The following is an 18,702-nucleotide window of genomic DNA, read 5'->3' as shown; positions in this document are numbered from 1 at the left end:
ATTTAATTCTTCCATACACCACAACGGTCTTAATTTTAATCTATGGTTATATGCATGCATATTTTGCTTTAAATAAGTCAAGCAGCACATAAAAAACATTGCTGATACACAAATAACGTTCTCCATATATGATAAGTCATATATTAAAAGCATAACTCATCTGTCACGGTTTAGATACATATAATTGAATCAAATTGACATTAAAAAACAAGCTTTGTAACAGCTTAGCTACTGCCTTTCGAGAAAGAAGAGCATGCTGTTGAAATTTAATGACATAAAAGTGAATTAAATGTCAACGTGACTTGAAAAGGTGCCAGTAACATTCCCTTTTCTTTTTCATTATATGTTGGTAAATAATTAAAATAATCGTTGAAAACTCGAGAAAAGATTTTTCTCTCACTTTTTTCTTCTTTAAAACAACAACAACAACAACAACAACAACAAAAACCCATCTTAATATAAAAAAAATGCCGAATCTGAAACACAGGCCCTGCTGTTTTTTTATTGCTCACAATGTCAATGTACTACTGTATGAATTCCTCGTCTATTTTTTTTTTTTTCTTGTTTTTTTTTCTCATCCGTCTCCTTTAACTTCTTTTCGAAAGTGGAGGTGAAGCGTTGGATGTAAATAAATGACAGAATGCCAATTAATAGGCATCGTTAGAGTGGTAAAATTTAGAACAGTAAAATAGCCATCTTTTTTTTCGGCAAATTAGTACAGTAACACTGATGGGAGTCAAAATACTAGCTACTTTGTTTACATTTAGCTACATTTATGACAAAGAATTTCACATTCATATTTCACATAACATGCTCTTAACCATTATTTAAACGTACATATGAAATTAATATTTGCCCTTTATAAAGAGGAGAAAAAAATAAGGATCTTTGAATGTGCCTTTATATAACGGCCAACACAACCAATATGCACGATCTTTTAAATTTAAGAATCCAAATTTCTTAGACAAGTGCACGATCAGTCCTGGTTAAGCCTATAGGTAAGTGTATATGCTACCACCCACGCCCCCTAGCACAAGCATAAGCAAATTCAATGGGGTAAAATTTAACATGGGAAACATACGTGAATGTGATAATACATGTTCGGCGATGATCATGGTGTTGTTCATGCCATTCCATGAATTGCGGCTTATGATACGGTCTTCAAGTAAGAGAATCCGTGTGACGTAAATGAGAAAACAAATGACGGGACTTAATTAGAATTTTGAGAGAGTGTCTCATTTTATGACGCCTTAATTTAATCGCATAACAGATAGCTGTTAAAAGAACCAAAATCTTGTAAAGAAATGTGCAGAGGAAATCAGCAGGTGAAATCAGCAGGTATCTTTTTTTTCTACATTTAGTTTGTTCTAGACTTTCCTTAATTAGAACAATGAAAACTACAAATGTACTATCTTGATAGGAATTTAATAAAATATTCAAGAAAGATATTTTGTTTATAAAAACTTGCTGTAGCAGTATTTATGACTAGATGTATAGATGCTAGTGTCAGACTTGTGTGGAATGATATGATTGTGTCTACATTATTGAGCTTTCAATAACAATGATGATGCAAACTTTGGTATGCCACATTTCAGACACCTCTATAATTTAAATGAGTGATGGAAATAGAAACATGAATTTATGCCATGCCACTTTGCATGATATCAAGAAATATAATAATAATAATAATAATAATAATAATAATAATAATAATGATAATAACAATAATAATTATAAATATAATAATAATATGGCTTGAATGATTTGGACGAAAACCTGATTGATTTTGTTTGTAATATATGTGTCTACTAAAAAAACGATTACATTTGGTAAGCGATATGACGTTCAAATACTTTTAAAATGGTAGGTAAAATGGAGATAAGATTGTAATTACCCTGATCTTGCTTATTTCTCTTTTTATAAACAGGAATAATATAAGCATCTTTTAATTTAATTTATCTGTATATATTGTTAATTATTAAAGATTTTATTGCAGCCACAGTCATTTAAAATATTATGGGCTTATTCCATCTAACCCTGTGGATTTTAAAAAAATACATGATATTTTGACTCCCATAGGAGTGATAAAGTCTATATCATTATGAAACGACAATATTTCATCTAGATAATGTTTAATTTGGAAAAAGTGTCAGTTTCAAATTTTGTCTTTCCTATTATATTTAAAATGTTGATAAAATGTTCTTTTAAAGCGTTTAAAATATTAAGTTCCCCATCAATAATGTTTTCGTTACTGAAAACAAGAGTGATAGGTAAAACATTACTATGGCAATCATCTCTCATCAAAACTATTTGGAAATTTTACATTACGTAATAAAATTGCCAAATTTGCCTACATGTAAACAAGAATGAAATTGATAATATTCCCACAATAATGAGAATAAGTTCAGGATATTTGTATACAATTCTATTATTTAAGATAACTGAAAGAATACTAAAAATGTCTTATTAAAATTATGAACAAAAGTTTGATAAACTAAGAATAAGACATAAAACATCAAGAGCACTACTTTCTACTGTTGTGATGATGATAAGGACTGAAAGACTTCCTCAAAAAAGCAGGATTGGCAAATCAAAGTTGACAGATTTAGATATACTATTTAGTTTAATAGAATCCAACTTCTTACAGGAATTTCTTCCATTCTGATAAGCCAACTCAGCATCCGTAATATTTAGATACAAGTTGGATAAAATTTCATTTTACTCCCCACGGGTCATTTTGAAAAAAAAGGCATTTCAGCAAAATAAGGATAAATCTAAGGGAAAAACAAATGTGTATATATAAGAATGTACGCTATAATCACTTTTTTACAAACATATTAATTAGGGTATAAATGCTTATTTTTTATTGGAACAGCATATCATTATTCTTCATCTGAAAACCACGCTCCTTCAAGTCTATGGAGATTATGTGTGGGTATAATACTATTTACAAAAGTAAATAATCAAAGTTTTGTACATTATTGCATTAATTCGGATTGAGGCCAGTATATAGAGGCACAGAGACAATTGATTTGAATTTTTTCTTCTGTGTATATGCACTTAGTCTTGTTCTGTTATTCAATGGTATCAGTAAATTTTCAAGATATATAAAACTATGGGGGTTAATTATCTAAATGAAACGTGATCTTGTTCTTTCGATATCTTCTTTATTGAAAAATATTGATTTTCTGGAAAAGCGTCAATTATTTTAGTAGCTTCACACCTAACTTAAAGTGTAACATTATATTTCAACGTCGTGACAAGCACATTGTGGACAACAAGCGATCGTAAAATTTGCGAATTAACAAAAATCTGTTGGAAAAATGCCTGCTTTTAAGCTGACAAAAGAACTCTTTATTAAAGACAAATTAAGCAATAATATTGTGCATTCCATTCATAGTATGTTTGCTTTTTAGTTTATTTAACATTAATTTTCGCGACACCAGAAATTATATTTTATAGGTTGAACACTGCTAAATTCTGTTTTTACTGCATATTATTCTGTGTTCTGCATAAAATGAAATGTATAATCAGAGACATAGATAACAAAGATAAGCAGCTCCTATATACCCTATTGAAATATCACTCATGCCTATAAAAAAGTGGGAAATTAGGCATTTTGTAGCAAATAAAACTTAATGGATGTACATCTGATCCTTTAGTATTATATACCATTTGAAAGGTAAATCTTTCATCTATGGCTGCATGTTAAAATATTGGTAACTTTCCATGCCTTTCACTTAGAAAAACATGGCAGAACATACCCACTGAGCCAGTTTTTTGTCATATGAATAGTTTTGTAACAAAAAATATTAAGTAGTTCTCTTTAAAAAATGATACAACATTTATTTAAATGGGAACTGTAAATATTTTTACCTGCAGCCATAGACAAATGCATAAGCTTTCAGAAAATGTATTATTTTACTGATTTTGATATCTGATTAATAAGTTTTACTTGCTACAAGTTTTAAGTTTAGTAGGCACGCGTGATATTTTAACTGGCTAGGAAGTATCCTATCTCTGTTATCTATGTCTCTGGTATAATGTAATGAATGTTTGTAAGAAAGATATTTACAGTTTCGATTTTTTGTACTGGGATCCTACATGTTTACCGGACGATCAGTTTACTGGACAAAAGCTATTCCTGCTGAGTATTGATTTGGTGGTGCTGGTGTTACAAAAATTTTGTTTGGTGTGCTGCCAAAGATGAAAAACTTATTGGCGTCCGCGCCGAAGCGCGGCGCCCTTATGGAATGAAATCAGATTTTGTGAATGGGCGACAGCAACTTCTCGAGCCTTTTATTATGACCACATAATTAAAGCCGATCATTCCGATCGGTATGAGGGTGCTTGATTAAAAATAATGTCTCGATATGTACAATGAATAGCGAACTGGAGAATTTCGCAATGCATGAAATAACCTTTTCCGTCTCTTCGTTTTTTTATTTATCATTTTGTAGTACACAGTGGGTTATTATGGTATGTTAAAATACAATAATGAGTTGATGACCTAAACATTCCGAAAATCTATTTATAGAGGGATGTACTGCTATCGGTAATTCCCGGTCTCTCCCGGTCTATTTTGACCGGAATTTACTAGTAACCGGCGAATAGTATCACACGTTTATTGTCCGGTCTCACCCGGTTTTGGAGTAGATGTTTGATATCGTTACAGAACAGAACAAATATTTTACAGATAAATAAGTTTTTTTTCCAAAATGAATGTTTGTCAAGCACAGATGAACTCATTATTATACATAACATACAATTCGAAAAAAACCAACAACAAAAACAATAGCAAATTCATTTTATCTTTATGAGATAAAAACAATAAATATGTGAAGGTACATTTTATGGTATTAATATGACACTATCAACTTTGAAACATTTTATTTAATTTGTTATTCGTGTTTAGTAAAGATGCCGAGGAATTATTCAAAGTTACAAATTAGATTTTATGAAGTATTCAATTGATTGATAATTTAAAAAATGATAGAGAAATACAAATGTACATTGTTTAAGAATAAACAATATTATATATTGAAAGATTAAGAATAATTTACTGACTTTTTCCAGTTAAGTTTTGATTTATAATCGTCGGTCAATATGACAATTGAATTCTTAAAATTTATTTTACAATTTTGATAAAAAAAGAGTAGTAAACGTAAAAATTCAGTATTAAAATAGCACATAAAACACAAGTATTAAAATAGCACATAAAACACAAAAAAGAGAGGAAAGCAATATTCATAAAATCTGTATATTTTATATTAAAATAGATATTACAATTATTGTATAATAAACAATTATGCTGAACATGATCAACATGGTAATATAACCAGTGTCATATTTTTACTAAGTGTGAACAGATACCTTAATATCTTCAATGATAGCGATAACATAATAAGAGACAATTCCACAAGGTGTTGATCATGCGTTACACATATGGATTATAAATGATGGTATACATGTATATCCGTTGCTATATATTAACAATCACGATCATGAAGAAATAACAAGTAATATTCTAATCTCTAGCATGCTAATCAAAGTTCATAATGAACAATGTCTTTCGTCTGTTCATTCTGGTGAAAACAAATTAACCATTGAAAAGTTTATAAGAATATCTTGTCATCATATGTCTACTAGTTCATCTTCACTTTCTGCATTTCTTGCTTGGACGCCCTTTGATGCTTTGCATCAATGCTTTTCTTGTATCCATTATGATAAGCTTCATTTATTCTGTCACAGTGAAAAAAAATACGGCACTTTACATTTGCACGTTTTATAGTGTCTAAAGGGGAACATAAATAATGCCACATCATGTAGAATTTAGAATACACATGTACATACAATAACATAATTAAAAAGTTTAGTTATTGACACATTCATCTTAAGAAGAATCAAGTTTATCCATCATTATCCCAAAGTGCTATCTGTAAACTCGTGACAGATAGACTTAAAACACAACTGTCAGTAACAGTAAGACTTATGTTTTAAATGTTGTGGTGAGTTTGGTTGTTCATTTTTTTTTTTGGTAATAACAATTGACATTAAAATTATATTCAAAATACTGATCTATTAAACAACGTATTGAAGTCTTAATTATTTAGACTTCAACACAATTTTAAAGTCCTTTTTATTAACCCTTTTTTGCATAAAAAACAAGGCTTTTTTCTCTCTCTCTTTCAGGTATGCCTAAAGATGATGACCTTAAATCTGATCTGCTTCAAATATTAAATGTTGAAAATGCTAAAGATCAAATTGAAGTTTTGAAAAAGGTATGTCTTTTTTTCTGAGTCACATGAAATGTTTGATGTATCAGTCAACCATATTTGGCAATGTTACATTAGTCAAATTTTTTTTTTGATTGAATTTAAATTATATTTATATCTTTATGGCCCCACTAATTGCGTCAGATAGAATATTAATTTATCCTTGTCCAAACATCCACAGGTCTATCATGCTGCCCATCTGTAGAAAAACAGTTGAATGTAGGGGTGTCCATCACTCCATGTTCTATTGACAAATTTCTAGTTTATTCACAATATCTAACTTAACTGAACAGCATATAAACTGAAAATCAAAGATTTGAATTCATGATCATTCATTGATGATAATTCTAACTCACTAACTCACTCATTTATATGATATATGATATATGAAATATATATAATATATAATCTTAGATTTAAAATTGGACTGGAATGTAAGTTTTGAAAGTACAAGGTTTTGTTTAGTTTATTTGTTATTATAAAAACCTGATATGGGGCAAATATTGAGTTTTTATGTACTAGTGCAGATTTTCTAACAACCAAGTTAACTTCAGTTAAGATGTTTGTATGTTATTTCAGGTATCAAAAGAAATCAGCAATAGAATAAAAAACAATGCAGATAATGAAGATGTAGTTTTAGCATTAAACTATTTGGTGCATATTTTCTTTATTAGTACCAGTAAAAACCCATGCAGGAGAGTTTTAATCAGGTATACCTTTCTCCCAGGTTTCATTTCCTTATACATGTAGCTTAACTTATATTATAAATTGTGATATTGACGCCTATTCTGTAATTTTTTTTGTTACTAATGGAATAATATAATTTAAAATCTTCATATTCATAATGATTTTTTTGTCATTGCCTTTCTTTTCTAGTTTAATATTCTTGGTGTTTTTTTAGCACCACCAGTGCTGTGTTACTTAATGGTTTATGTTGAATGACTACATTGTATTTTAAAACTTATCTTCAGTTATGTATCTCTGGGACAGAAAGTTATCTTCAGTCTCAGTGTATCTTAAAAATGCATAAATAAAAGATTTATATGTAATCTTGCCAGTTAAATGTTAAATTGAAGCCCATTACTCTTCTTGTAATAGGAGCTTAAATCTGTACCCAAAGCTACTTATATTGAGAAATGTACATATAATATTTTCTACTGTAGCATCTTCCAAGGATTGCCTGAAAATGTAAGAAGCAAGGTGATTGGTCCAGCATTCAAACATGCTCTGCATGAGTTATGCAACCATCCAATAAAGATATCTGATAGTGAATCAGATGGACCAATCAGATTTGTTGACACAGTTGATCTAAGGCACAATGTTGACACAATAGCTGCTGTTATTGAGAATTTCCCTCTAGGTAAGAGAACTAAGAACAAAATTATTACATATTTGTCTATAAAAAATTACAATAACTTGCAAGAATTAATTTTCAACCATTTAAGTTGTTTTTAACGTCAGGTCAGTACAAGCTCACTTTTTTACCTTTACTATATTTTGTTTTAACTTTAAATAAACAAGTTAACACTTGTAACTTTCTGAATTTTATAAATGGACTTGTCCAGCTTTAATTTTTGGTACTTTCCGTCATCAATATTGGTATATCAAGTTGAAAATCTAAAGTTATTTGGCCCTGGACAGGCTGCATGGACATTAGGGCTGCCAGGCCTGACTCTACACTGGTGGCAAAGGCTAATCGCTTCGGGTTTTAGTTTAGTAAAGGTTAAACATTATATCTTATGAACAATTTTATTATTTATTGTCATGAAAAGTTATGTATTGTGAGTATTTGAACAGTGGAATAACAAGTTGATATAAAACTATTTACAGGAGAAGACTGTGTTAGTAAAGTGTGCTTGGAAAGTTTGACATACCTTGGAAAACTACAAGACAACTTCTTTTATTCTTATGGGTATGTATACATGTTAAAGTTGCATATATTTAGAGCATCTAAATAAATAAATGAATATGGTGACAAAGTTGAATTTATATACTTGTTTAAGTATTCATATTTGAGTATGTTTATACATGTGTTCAAATAGTTTTATCTGTACAAGATTTAAATTAACATACATGAGGTAGAAAAATACATTTACAATATTTAGTTTGAATTTTGTTAGATTAATGACCTTGACAGAAAAATAAATGATCATTAATAGATTTTCAACTTATCTACTTAACCATTACCTTTTATCAGATCTTGTTCTTTACTTTAATTCAGTAGCTATTTGCTAGACTTTCATGTCTAACACATATTTTTATTGGAACATAGCAAGATAAGCCATGATTACGAGTGCCTGAACTCCTTATGCCTGAGAAAATGCTGTACACTAAAGAATGACCTTGCTAGTCTACTTGTCTTTAGTTAAAAAAAAACACTTCAAAATACATTCAACTACTAAAATACTCAAATTGGAATTTTAGGAAATCTGAATTTAGGACCTAATTCTAGACCTGTATTTCTTATGAATTTTACATATTCTTTATAGTGATTGGTTATCCCCAGTGCAACAAAATGAGGTAATGCATCACTGTCTGGAAACTGTTAAACTAGCCAACAGAATCTGCCAGAAATCTTCAGTAGCCTTGGAAACCAAATTAAAAGATGAAGTTTTATTAGAAACATACAGACAAGTGGTTACTCAGTTTATTAGTATTGACATTAAGATATTACAAACAGGTAAGATATGATATTACTATAGTAAGTATGAAGAATTTCTATTTAACTCTGATATACAAAAATGTACTATCCAAAATTATCAAGTTACTGACATTCAAACCTTTAGCCTGATGGTGGTAACAAACTTTACCCATATGACCAGTGCAGACCAAGATCAACTGGTACATCATGCAGTCTGGTCTGACCATGGTCTACATTGTTCACTATTCAGTCAATACATACTTAGAAATTTTCCCTAAATATGATGATAAATGGTCTTGTCCAAATTAAAAAATGGACAAGGCTATTCAAGGTATTAATTGCATTACATGTAAAATTGGTGACATAATTTTAATATCAGCATCTTAACTAACCTGAACAAAACTGGATTTATTGAAATTAAGATTTTAGTACACATGCAGATTGCAGTGAAACCTGATTTTAATGGAACTGAAAAATAGCACATATCAAAAGAGTTCAAATGTACATGATTGACTATTACTCATTATAATGAATTATTGTAATTTTATTTTGTTGACCTTAAAATGTCATTTATAAATTCCATATGGAAACAGTGTTATAGTAGGTAGTTTTACCACCTTTCTTAGTACATATTTTATGAGTATATTATAATGTTTGAATGTTTGGGATAGTAATCGTAATAATGGGTCAATATCCTATATAAAAAATTGTCATGTTTTTTACAGATGATTTTCTACTAGATTGTAAGACAACAAGTGCTATGAACATTTGGCTGATGTTGAAATTTTGCCTGGATAGAGATCAGCTAATTTCTCAGGTAAGGCTCCATTGATAATTGCATGAAGTTGTTCTAAGCAAAACAGGTGTGTTATTGCGCTACATTATAGTTCATTAAAATATCTGTAAATTTGTTTTAGGGAATTTGGGACTGTGGATTCCATGTTTTGTGATTCTATAATTTTGAAGTTAAAATTTTAACCATGAGGTTATCTAATGCAGTTGCTTTCTTTTCAAATCATTTTATATTCCTTATATCTTTTGAACTTAAAATTTCTTCAACATGTCTATATTTAGGCTTCAAAGACGATGTTCAAACACATTGATTGGTTACTTTTGTCCTTCAAACAAATTGATAGATCACCTTATTGGTTGCAAGAATTAAACTTTGACCATTTGACTAGGAGCAATTTATCAAGCTCAGCCTACCTGTGTAGTGTCTATGGATTTTTAGCAATGGTTGCTATGGAAACACTGTTTCTTCCTGTTGATGGAAAATGCTTGATATTGGATGTTTTGTTACAAGAGTTTTTAGAACTAAGCAAAAGGTAAGCATATGTATTGATGCATTTATTCATTTTTGTAATTTTTTCAACTTGACAGTCTAGTCTTATAGCAAATATATACAATATCACATGACAGTAAATATTTCACTAGTTTTTACTGATTAAATAAAGTATTTTTATTTATATAATTTGTAATACAATGCTTTTTTGCAGAGACTAGTTTACTTGTATAGAACAAATTATAGTCTGCCTACAAAGTTCAATAGGGAGAGTATCAGATTTGTAACTTAGGGGTTGCTAATTTGATCCTTGAGGCTTAATTTCTCTGTGAAAATTGATTTTGAATATTGAATCTAATAATTCTTATGGTCATTTGTCTATCATTTCTTTAGAAATCATGTGTGATTAGTAGTCAGTACTGCAGAGAAATCCAGATATCCTAGTTAGATGGAATCACCACCAAACATGACCTAAAACACGTGTTGAAATTAAAATCCAGAAAAAAGGCAAAACAAACAAAAGTAGAACAATTTATGTTCCAATTATTATACAAGCAATGGTTTGTATGTAGACCTTTGTTGTTATTTTTTAGCTCAAGTGATGTTGGTAGCAAACTTCTAGCAGCAAAATCTGTCTGTTTTTTAACTCAGAAAGTCAGGTATGTGCAAATGAGATATATTCAATATTCAATATTCATTTCTTTCAGTAGTAATACCTTTCATGTTATCAAACCTTGAAAGCAAATCTTTGATTTATGGTTGGAAAATTTGACATAACGTGAGTTTCTAATCATAATCTTTTGATCCACTTGAGACGTTAAGGAGAACAAAGTAAATTCATTGTTTGAAATAAGAGCTTCTGCAGTTGAAGTTTATTTAAGGTACCTTATTAGTGACCTTTATAAATCATTGTTTCATATTTAGTATTGTTTGGAATCCTGCCAGGGACTTTGGATTCTTTTATGTCAGGAAACTATCCTGCTAGCTTACAGAATGCCAGTGGTTCTTCTCAGGTGCCAGGTTGTTACAGAAATAATGCATGGAAGGGCACCTGAGTTCTTCTTCGACTAGTTAAGCTTGAAAGTCGCCATATGACGTATACTGTGTTGGTGCTAAGTTAGTTTATACAAATTTAGTTTAGTTTGATTGTGTTGGAAGCTGTAAGCTTATTGAAACACTCTTGAATCCGTTCCTGGACTCAAGCAGTACCAAGCAATGAATGTAAAGTTTCTTGCTCAAGGAAACAACTGCTTGGCCCTGACAGGGTTTGAACACACACAATCAGCAGTACTAGTCCGACACGTTAACCACTTGGTCATGCAGCCATTGGTGCTAGGTTAAAAGCAACCTAAAAGAGATAGGTGTGATTTATATTTGAAAAGGTCATTATTTATCATGTGATTAATTTTGTTCTTGTACAAATAGTATCATATTATATGTAGTGTAAACATATAATAAAGATGTCATTGTACATGTATATGTTTCAGAGATTATTGTAGTCAAGGAAATATTATACCAGTAGAGATAGAGAAACGGTTGCTAGGAGACAGTGAGAATATGAAAGCTGTATTACAGTTTGTATGGACAGCATGGGAAGATTCTGTAGATGTAGGTAACTTTATATAGGTGTTCTTGTCAATGTTTTTAACATACTATTTTAACATGTTAGATTTTTATGTCCTGAGAAATGAACAAATACAGTGAGTAATACAAATACATGTGATTTATTACAATAATCCTATTAAATACTTCTTGCATAAAAATACACATGCAGGGCAACATAGTGTAAAATGAAAACATGCATCATGATTGTCTGCACAGTTATTTCACATTTTATGTCTATATATGGAAAGCAAGTGACAAAATAGAATTTTCCCAGATACAAATATAATAACATATGAAAATACTTTACTTACATAAAATAAAAAACAATTATGTTTAAAAGCAGTCAAAAACTGTAGATGTATCTTCTGTTGTTTTTTTTTCTTGTTCTTTTGTATTTAATTTTTCACCCCCTTTACTTTCCCTTTTTCCTTTTTGTTTAAATATTAGGTTACACTAATACGAGTATCGTATTGCCGATGGTACCCGAAATGTATGTGTGCTGTTTTGTGTGTGCTGTTTTGTGTGTGCGTTATGTTCGAAATATGTATAGTTATAAAACCTGTTGGTATCTATGAATTGGAAATGTGGGTGTATGGGTGCGGATGTGTGTGCGGGCGTGTGTTTGGGTGTGAAAAAAACAACTCTTTGTGACCATGCTTTTATAACTGGACAGAAGTTTATTATATGTTATGTACACTGTACTATTGTATGATCACTGAGAAAAAAATAAATTATAAAAAAAAAAGTGACAAAATACAGTTTATTTAAACCAATTATGAGTCTGCTTCCATTAAAACTATGTCAAGTTATTACCTTAGTGGGCTCAAAAGTCCAATTCTTGGTTTGAGATCTCAGACAGATGCCTTAATCACTGGACCACCACTTACCTTAGTTAAAAAATGATGAATATGGAGCCTACATTTGTTTCAATTATTAAAATGTTGGTAGAGTTCAATAAGAGCAATGTTTAAAAAATCTCAAGTGTGTTGCCGCATCAGAATGAATTGTCCATGTGATTACTGTTTACATATAAGGTTTATTATTTCAATTAGAATAGAACTTGTGTGTTAATGTAGCAGGGCTGGCAAAATCAATTGTCCGAGTTGCCCGAGTCGTACAATTGTAGGTCCGGCCAAGTAAAATTCTGCAGTTTACTTGTCCGTGGACAAGTAAATTTCGGCGGCTAAAAGAGGAATTCTGAGAAAAAAAAATCTAGATCTTTTCTAATATATCTAAATCAAAAGGAAAATCACACATTTAATACGAAAACTAGCATGTGAAGTATGGTGTCATTCGTGAGGGCATTCCGTGCATATTAGGGTGTTACTATTTAAAGTGTTTACATAAATAGCAACCAACCAGGCTTGGGGTTTTCCTTACGTCATGCAGTTACTGCATGCGCGCGGCAATTAACTAATTATTGAACGTATCAAGGTCACTATGTAGGGTACATGTTTGTTTTGGTTTATGACTGCCGACTTAGCCTCTGCAATAAAATATTTTCGGTAGGAACGGGGATTCTGCCATAAAATTGACTTGGAAGCTGTGGTCTTTTCAAGCGCATTTATTGTTTAGATAGCAGACACAGCATCAAACTCGCAACAATTGTCTTTGAAATACCGCTGTGTTATATGAAAGTTAAATACATTGTATATAACTCTTCCAGGTCATTTGGGAATATTTACGCAAAATAAGTTGAATCACATCGGCAATTTGACTGCTTGAATTTATGTGGACAAAGTCATTTTATAATTTACTTTATGTAAAGATTTCTAGTAAAAATGCCTTTGTTTTTGAATGTATAATACTGGTGTTAATGTATACATGTCAGTTTCATCGTGGCCGATGATAATGATGTCAAAATTTTCACAAACCAAGCGTATATACGTATATGATATTACATTCTGTGACAATCATAAATATATCGTTAAAAAAGCCAGATGTCATCAATTTGACAAATCTAACTCAAGAGTACATATGTTTTTTAACAGGATTCAAATGAATATTATATAGATGAATAGAATAAGGAGTGAATAAATAAGAAATGGTACCAGAGTGCAAAAAATGAAGACATATTTTTAGAGCAATTTGGGTTCAAGTGACACAGGGAAAACTGAAAAAGTGCTGGCAAAAGACCAATGCTCCTTCCAGTAAAATATACACAATTTGTCCATCACTGCCGTTCTACTTTAATCTACTGCTGTTAACATTTTATAAATATAAATTATATTATAAACATTATAGGCCTATATTATATTATTTAACATATGGCACAGAATGTTTAATAAAATTGAAAAAAAAGTTCATAATCATATTGCTCTTCTTTATTGACATTTGCAGTAAATATTAAATATAAATACGGACAAGTGTACATTGAGTACGGACAAGTAAATTTCTTAGGTTACTTGTCCGTGGACAAGTACAATTTTCTGAGATTTTGCCGGCCCTGTGTAGGCGTTCAAAAAACTGAGCAACATCATATTCATCACATTGTTTATAGCTATTTAGTTTTTCTTCAATTTTTGTTTGTTTCAGGCTATTAGATTTACAGTGAAAGATGTCTTTGAGAATGTAGTGGCCATACATGTTCATCTTAAAAGTAACACAGGTAATACTTTAGTATTTTTTCATTTTGATTGAATTGTGTTTATAGAATTGATTTGAGGGATTTTCTTCCAGATAAACTTATACCTAACTTATACGTTTTTTTAAATTGCGTTATAATGACTTAGTTTTTGATAACTGAAAATTGGTATTTATTATTTACCTGTAATTTATTTGCTATGATTTAAGTCACACCAATACTGTAAAGGTCAGATAGTGACTATCCAGCTTTACCGGTGGATTGAGACTTCCGGTGCCCGTACTTGCATTTTTTCAGGCATGAACAATCACCTATCTAAGTAGAAAGCCAATGTTTCGTAAATGGACTGAAAAGCTTCCTCACATAAAAAAAAACCAAAGTGCTTGTTTGGATTGGAACCCAAAACAGAGAAGACCAAGTGGTTCAAAGTCAACAACCTTAGTTAAACATTGTTTTTTTTATTTTTTACTAGTGTCAGCTAAAGATGACCCACTTCTTCACCATGTAGCATTATCAATCTTAAATGATGTAAGCTGGTCATGTAAAGGAAAGTACCCCACCCTATCAGTTCTTGTCAGCCATCTTGGAAGTACCAGTATGTTGATGTTGCATCCTGGGATTGCTGGAGAAATACTTGAACAGATGCAGGAGCAAACACTGGCTTGTTATGTAAGTTATTTTAGCTTGAATTATTTCTGTTTTATAAATTTATACATCCATGGCAAAAAATCTGTAAAAAGGTTATCTTAAGGTCAAATATATGTCTATTTGTCTATTGGGCAGGATAAACAAAAATGTTGTAACATAAAAGTTAAATATGTACTCATATATTTATAATACTTGTATTGTAGGTAACAAAGATGAATGTTATATATCCTTAAGAACTTTCTGTTTAAAAACATAATAAGCTGCATAATTTAGAAAAATATCTGAATAGAGAATTTGAAAATATTGTGCAAACATTTAAAAGATTAGCAATGTCTACATGATAATGTATATATGGCATTTAATTTTTGGCAGCTTAATGTGAATTTAAATGTCTTGTTTTTTAATAAGGCTAGTGGACTTTATGAAAAAATGTTCATCAGTCATAGAGCAGAACTAACCAATGACCAATCAGAAAGCAGTACCTGGTTCCAACAGTGGCTGGAACCCATTCTTACAGTATTGTGTGGAAACAATGTGCTTCAAAAGAAGCATATCATAGAGGTAAAATAAGTTTCATCTTAATTGTGAATTACCTTGGATAACAGTAGATTAAATAATTTCTGGTATGATATGAGTAAGATCTTAATAAGTTATTGTTTTGTTTTATATTACCACCTTTCAATTATAATCACATGTTTTGACTTTAAATTTTTGTCAAATTCACAAATCCATATGTTTGAATAAAAAAGCTAACAACTTCTCCAGAATGCTGCTTTTGAAAAAAATTGTGTTGATCGAGCACCTTAGTGTTTACCTCAAATTTGGAAGCATTGTATTGATGTTTTCTTCAATCACTATTTGACAAAAAAGTGTTGTTGTTTGTTTTTATCAATTCACTGGATGGTGATACAGGTATATAAATGAACAATATTTGTATTTCAGTATATTTTACCAAAGTTATTGAAGACTGGTACCACGACTCTACATTATATAATACAGAGATTGTCTATAATGTCAGGTGATAATACAACACACCAGTCTACAGGGAATTTACCTTGTACACATACTGAGAATAAAGGTTTGTATGATTTAACCACTGATTTCTTAAATTTTGATTATTCACACTCTTTGCTTAAGACAAGATTTCTATATTTAATTGAATTGATTATAATACTGCAGTGCACATTGTCAGCATCAATTTTCATTGGACAAGCCTGGCATTATATTACCTATATGTTACACATGGTGTAAAGGTATAGATTATATTCTATTTGATCGTTGACTTCAAACCACTTGCCCCTCACCGCTGTGGGTTCGAATCCCGACAGGGACTTTGGATTCTTTCATGTGAGGAAGCTATCCAGCTAGCTTACGGAACGTCGGTGGTTCTACCCAGGTGCCCGTTCGTGCCTGCAATAATGCACGGAAGGGCACCTGAGGTCTTCCTCCACCAGTAAAGCTGGAACGTTGCGATATGACCTATACTGTGTCGATGTGACGTAAAACCCAAAACAAACAAACAAATATTCTATTTGAGTCAAAGAAAGAACTTTTCATTAATGCTATGTAGACTTCTGACAGGTTAGATAGACATAATATTATATAAGTGGTTGTTTGTTATATAACACATGCTAATTTGGTAACAAAAGCTTACAACTGTTTATACCTATAACTTTTAAAAAACCTTAATAACTAATAATACTGTAACAAAGTGGTAATGAATACAAACAAATAATGTGTATGAATATTGTAGGGGGAGAAATTGGAGCCCTTGTTATATGTTTATGTAGAGCCCGTGCCCTCGGGCTTCTGAAGACTGGGTCATGTGGGAGTGATGGAGGAAGCACGGGAGAATTGTGGTGTGGAGTGGTGGATGTTAATCTTCTCAAACAAGCTCTCATCTGTAATGATGATCAGGTCAGTGATTTATTATCTCCCTTTGTAGAAAATACCCCATTTAAATATCTGATAGATGATGTTACAGTTGAAATAATTCTAGTTATGAAAAATTGTTTTACCATGAAATTTTGTGACATGTCATATTTATGAGGTTTTGAATTCATGTGTCTAATAATTTTTAACACCAAGAGGGTGTCAACGTGAATGGTTTATTACAATAACATGATTGTGGGACCTTGTTAAATGCAAGGAATTGTCACATTTACATGCATTTACTGTTTTGATTCTAATATTTGTCATCCTTTTCATTCGGACAGTAGAACTTCTATGAGTCGAACATCGATTAGTCGATTTTCTCGATGTGTCGAAATAAAATGAAAGTCCCGATTTTTTCCCTTATATATTCCTTATAAAAACCTATTTATGAGTCGAGATTTTATGTGTCAAATTTTTCGATGTGTCGAAGTTTTTTCGTGGTCCGTATAGAATAAATCTATTACAGTTTACTACAAATAAGTCGAAGTCCTTCGCTTATTTTGACACCTTTGATCTCGAGACATTTTTCACACCTTTTCTGGCCGCGAAGAAGATTTCCGATCAACTTTAGTGACAGGTGTAAAGTACACAGCCGAGTGTTCAAACAGCCTTTGTATGCGTTAAAATATGTGAAAAAATGCTTTAATCATTACTATTTTAATTGCGTAGCGGTATTTGAAAGTACATGTAAACAGTAAGAACTATCATTTAAGTACTTCCGTGACCTGTGTCGCATGATAATCACACACGAAATATTTACTATAAGCTGGTTTATTTATTGCCCTTTCGTATTGTTACGCCTTTTGTAACTTCATTTTATACGTCAACAGGAAGTCCAAATCATTAGCTGTGAAAAGTTATTTAACATGTCATATTTATCATTATCAGATTAATGAATGAAAGAAAAACATGAAATAGATTACGTTATAGATCTTATAATTAGGACTAGTCACGGGTTAAAATTTTGTCATGAAATTCAGACCGATTCTTGAGTCGAAGTCCTGATGTATCGAAGTTTTTACGCAAGTCCCTCCAACTTCGACTTACCGAAGTTCTACTGTACAAATTTACAGAAATATTTAGTACAACTGTACCAAAGGGCACAACCCTATGTCAAAGTCGATAAATATTAAAAAGTAGCAATCAATTCTATAGTAATTATGCTGTATCATATTGTATCTAGGTAACTAACATTATAATTATAGATCAGACTAGATGCGTTTGCACTACTATGTGAGAATCAGAAGACATCAGAAACTATCAGTATGACAGAATTACAACTGATCACATATTTTATACCTCAAAACTTAAACAATCAGAACCCTGCCTTCAGACAACATTTCCTATCACTACTTAAAAAGGTAATTTTAAAAACTCTACATCTGGCTTTACTCTTTATTGATGTTGTATAAAATCTTGTCACTACATATAGGATGTTCAAGTTTTTTCTAGAAATATATTTCATGATAGATGAAAGAAAATATGGAAAATATCTTTAACTGCAGTGAAAAATTAATTTTTATAGTGAAGTGAATATTTCATTTCTAAGTATATAGAAAATTACTATTATTTTATTGCCATGAGTTTAATACTAAAAAGATGATAATTAAATAGACCAGGTAAACATTTTTTTATTTTGATTTTATTAAATCTTTGAATGTACATTGAACGATTTTACACATATTTTATGCATTGACTATATTTTCTATGTTGAATGTTTGTTATATTTTTG

At 30.8% G+C, this 18,702-nt stretch overlaps 1 protein-coding gene across 1 annotated transcript in view; it reads left to right on the top strand.

The window, feature by feature from the left end:
* The first annotated feature begins 3,259 nt into the window (after window positions 1-3,259).
* The window catches only part of LOC132744152 (tRNA (32-2'-O)-methyltransferase regulator THADA-like), a 45,722-nt gene continuing 30,279 nt past the window's right edge, over window positions 3,260-18,702 (top strand). The window contains exons 1-16 of the mRNA XM_060732770.1: window positions 3,260-3,399; window positions 6,193-6,281; window positions 6,855-6,985; window positions 7,439-7,635; window positions 8,106-8,187; window positions 8,765-8,955; window positions 9,642-9,733; window positions 9,991-10,241; window positions 10,792-10,857; window positions 11,686-11,806; window positions 14,339-14,411; window positions 14,860-15,056; window positions 15,444-15,596; window positions 15,978-16,282; window positions 16,748-16,952; window positions 18,176-18,331. Coding sequence (XP_060588753.1) covers window positions 3,324-3,399; window positions 6,193-6,281; window positions 6,855-6,985; window positions 7,439-7,635; window positions 8,106-8,187; window positions 8,765-8,955; window positions 9,642-9,733; window positions 9,991-10,241; window positions 10,792-10,857; window positions 11,686-11,806; window positions 14,339-14,411; window positions 14,860-15,056; window positions 15,444-15,596; window positions 15,978-16,282; window positions 16,748-16,952; window positions 18,176-18,331 — 2,385 coding nt within the window. The 5' untranslated portion in view covers window positions 3,260-3,323. The remainder of the gene's footprint in view (window positions 3,400-6,192; window positions 6,282-6,854; window positions 6,986-7,438; window positions 7,636-8,105; window positions 8,188-8,764; window positions 8,956-9,641; window positions 9,734-9,990; window positions 10,242-10,791; window positions 10,858-11,685; window positions 11,807-14,338; window positions 14,412-14,859; window positions 15,057-15,443; window positions 15,597-15,977; window positions 16,283-16,747; window positions 16,953-18,175; window positions 18,332-18,702) is intronic.

This window comes from Ruditapes philippinarum, unplaced genomic scaffold, assembly GCF_026571515.1.
Source record: "Ruditapes philippinarum isolate M1 unplaced genomic scaffold, ASM2657151v2 ctg283_1_1_1_1, whole genome shotgun sequence".
NCBI lineage: Eukaryota > Metazoa > Mollusca > Bivalvia > Venerida > Veneridae > Ruditapes > Ruditapes philippinarum.
The sequence above is the reverse complement of the archived record's forward strand: the minus strand, read 5'-3'. Positions and strand labels throughout refer to the sequence as shown.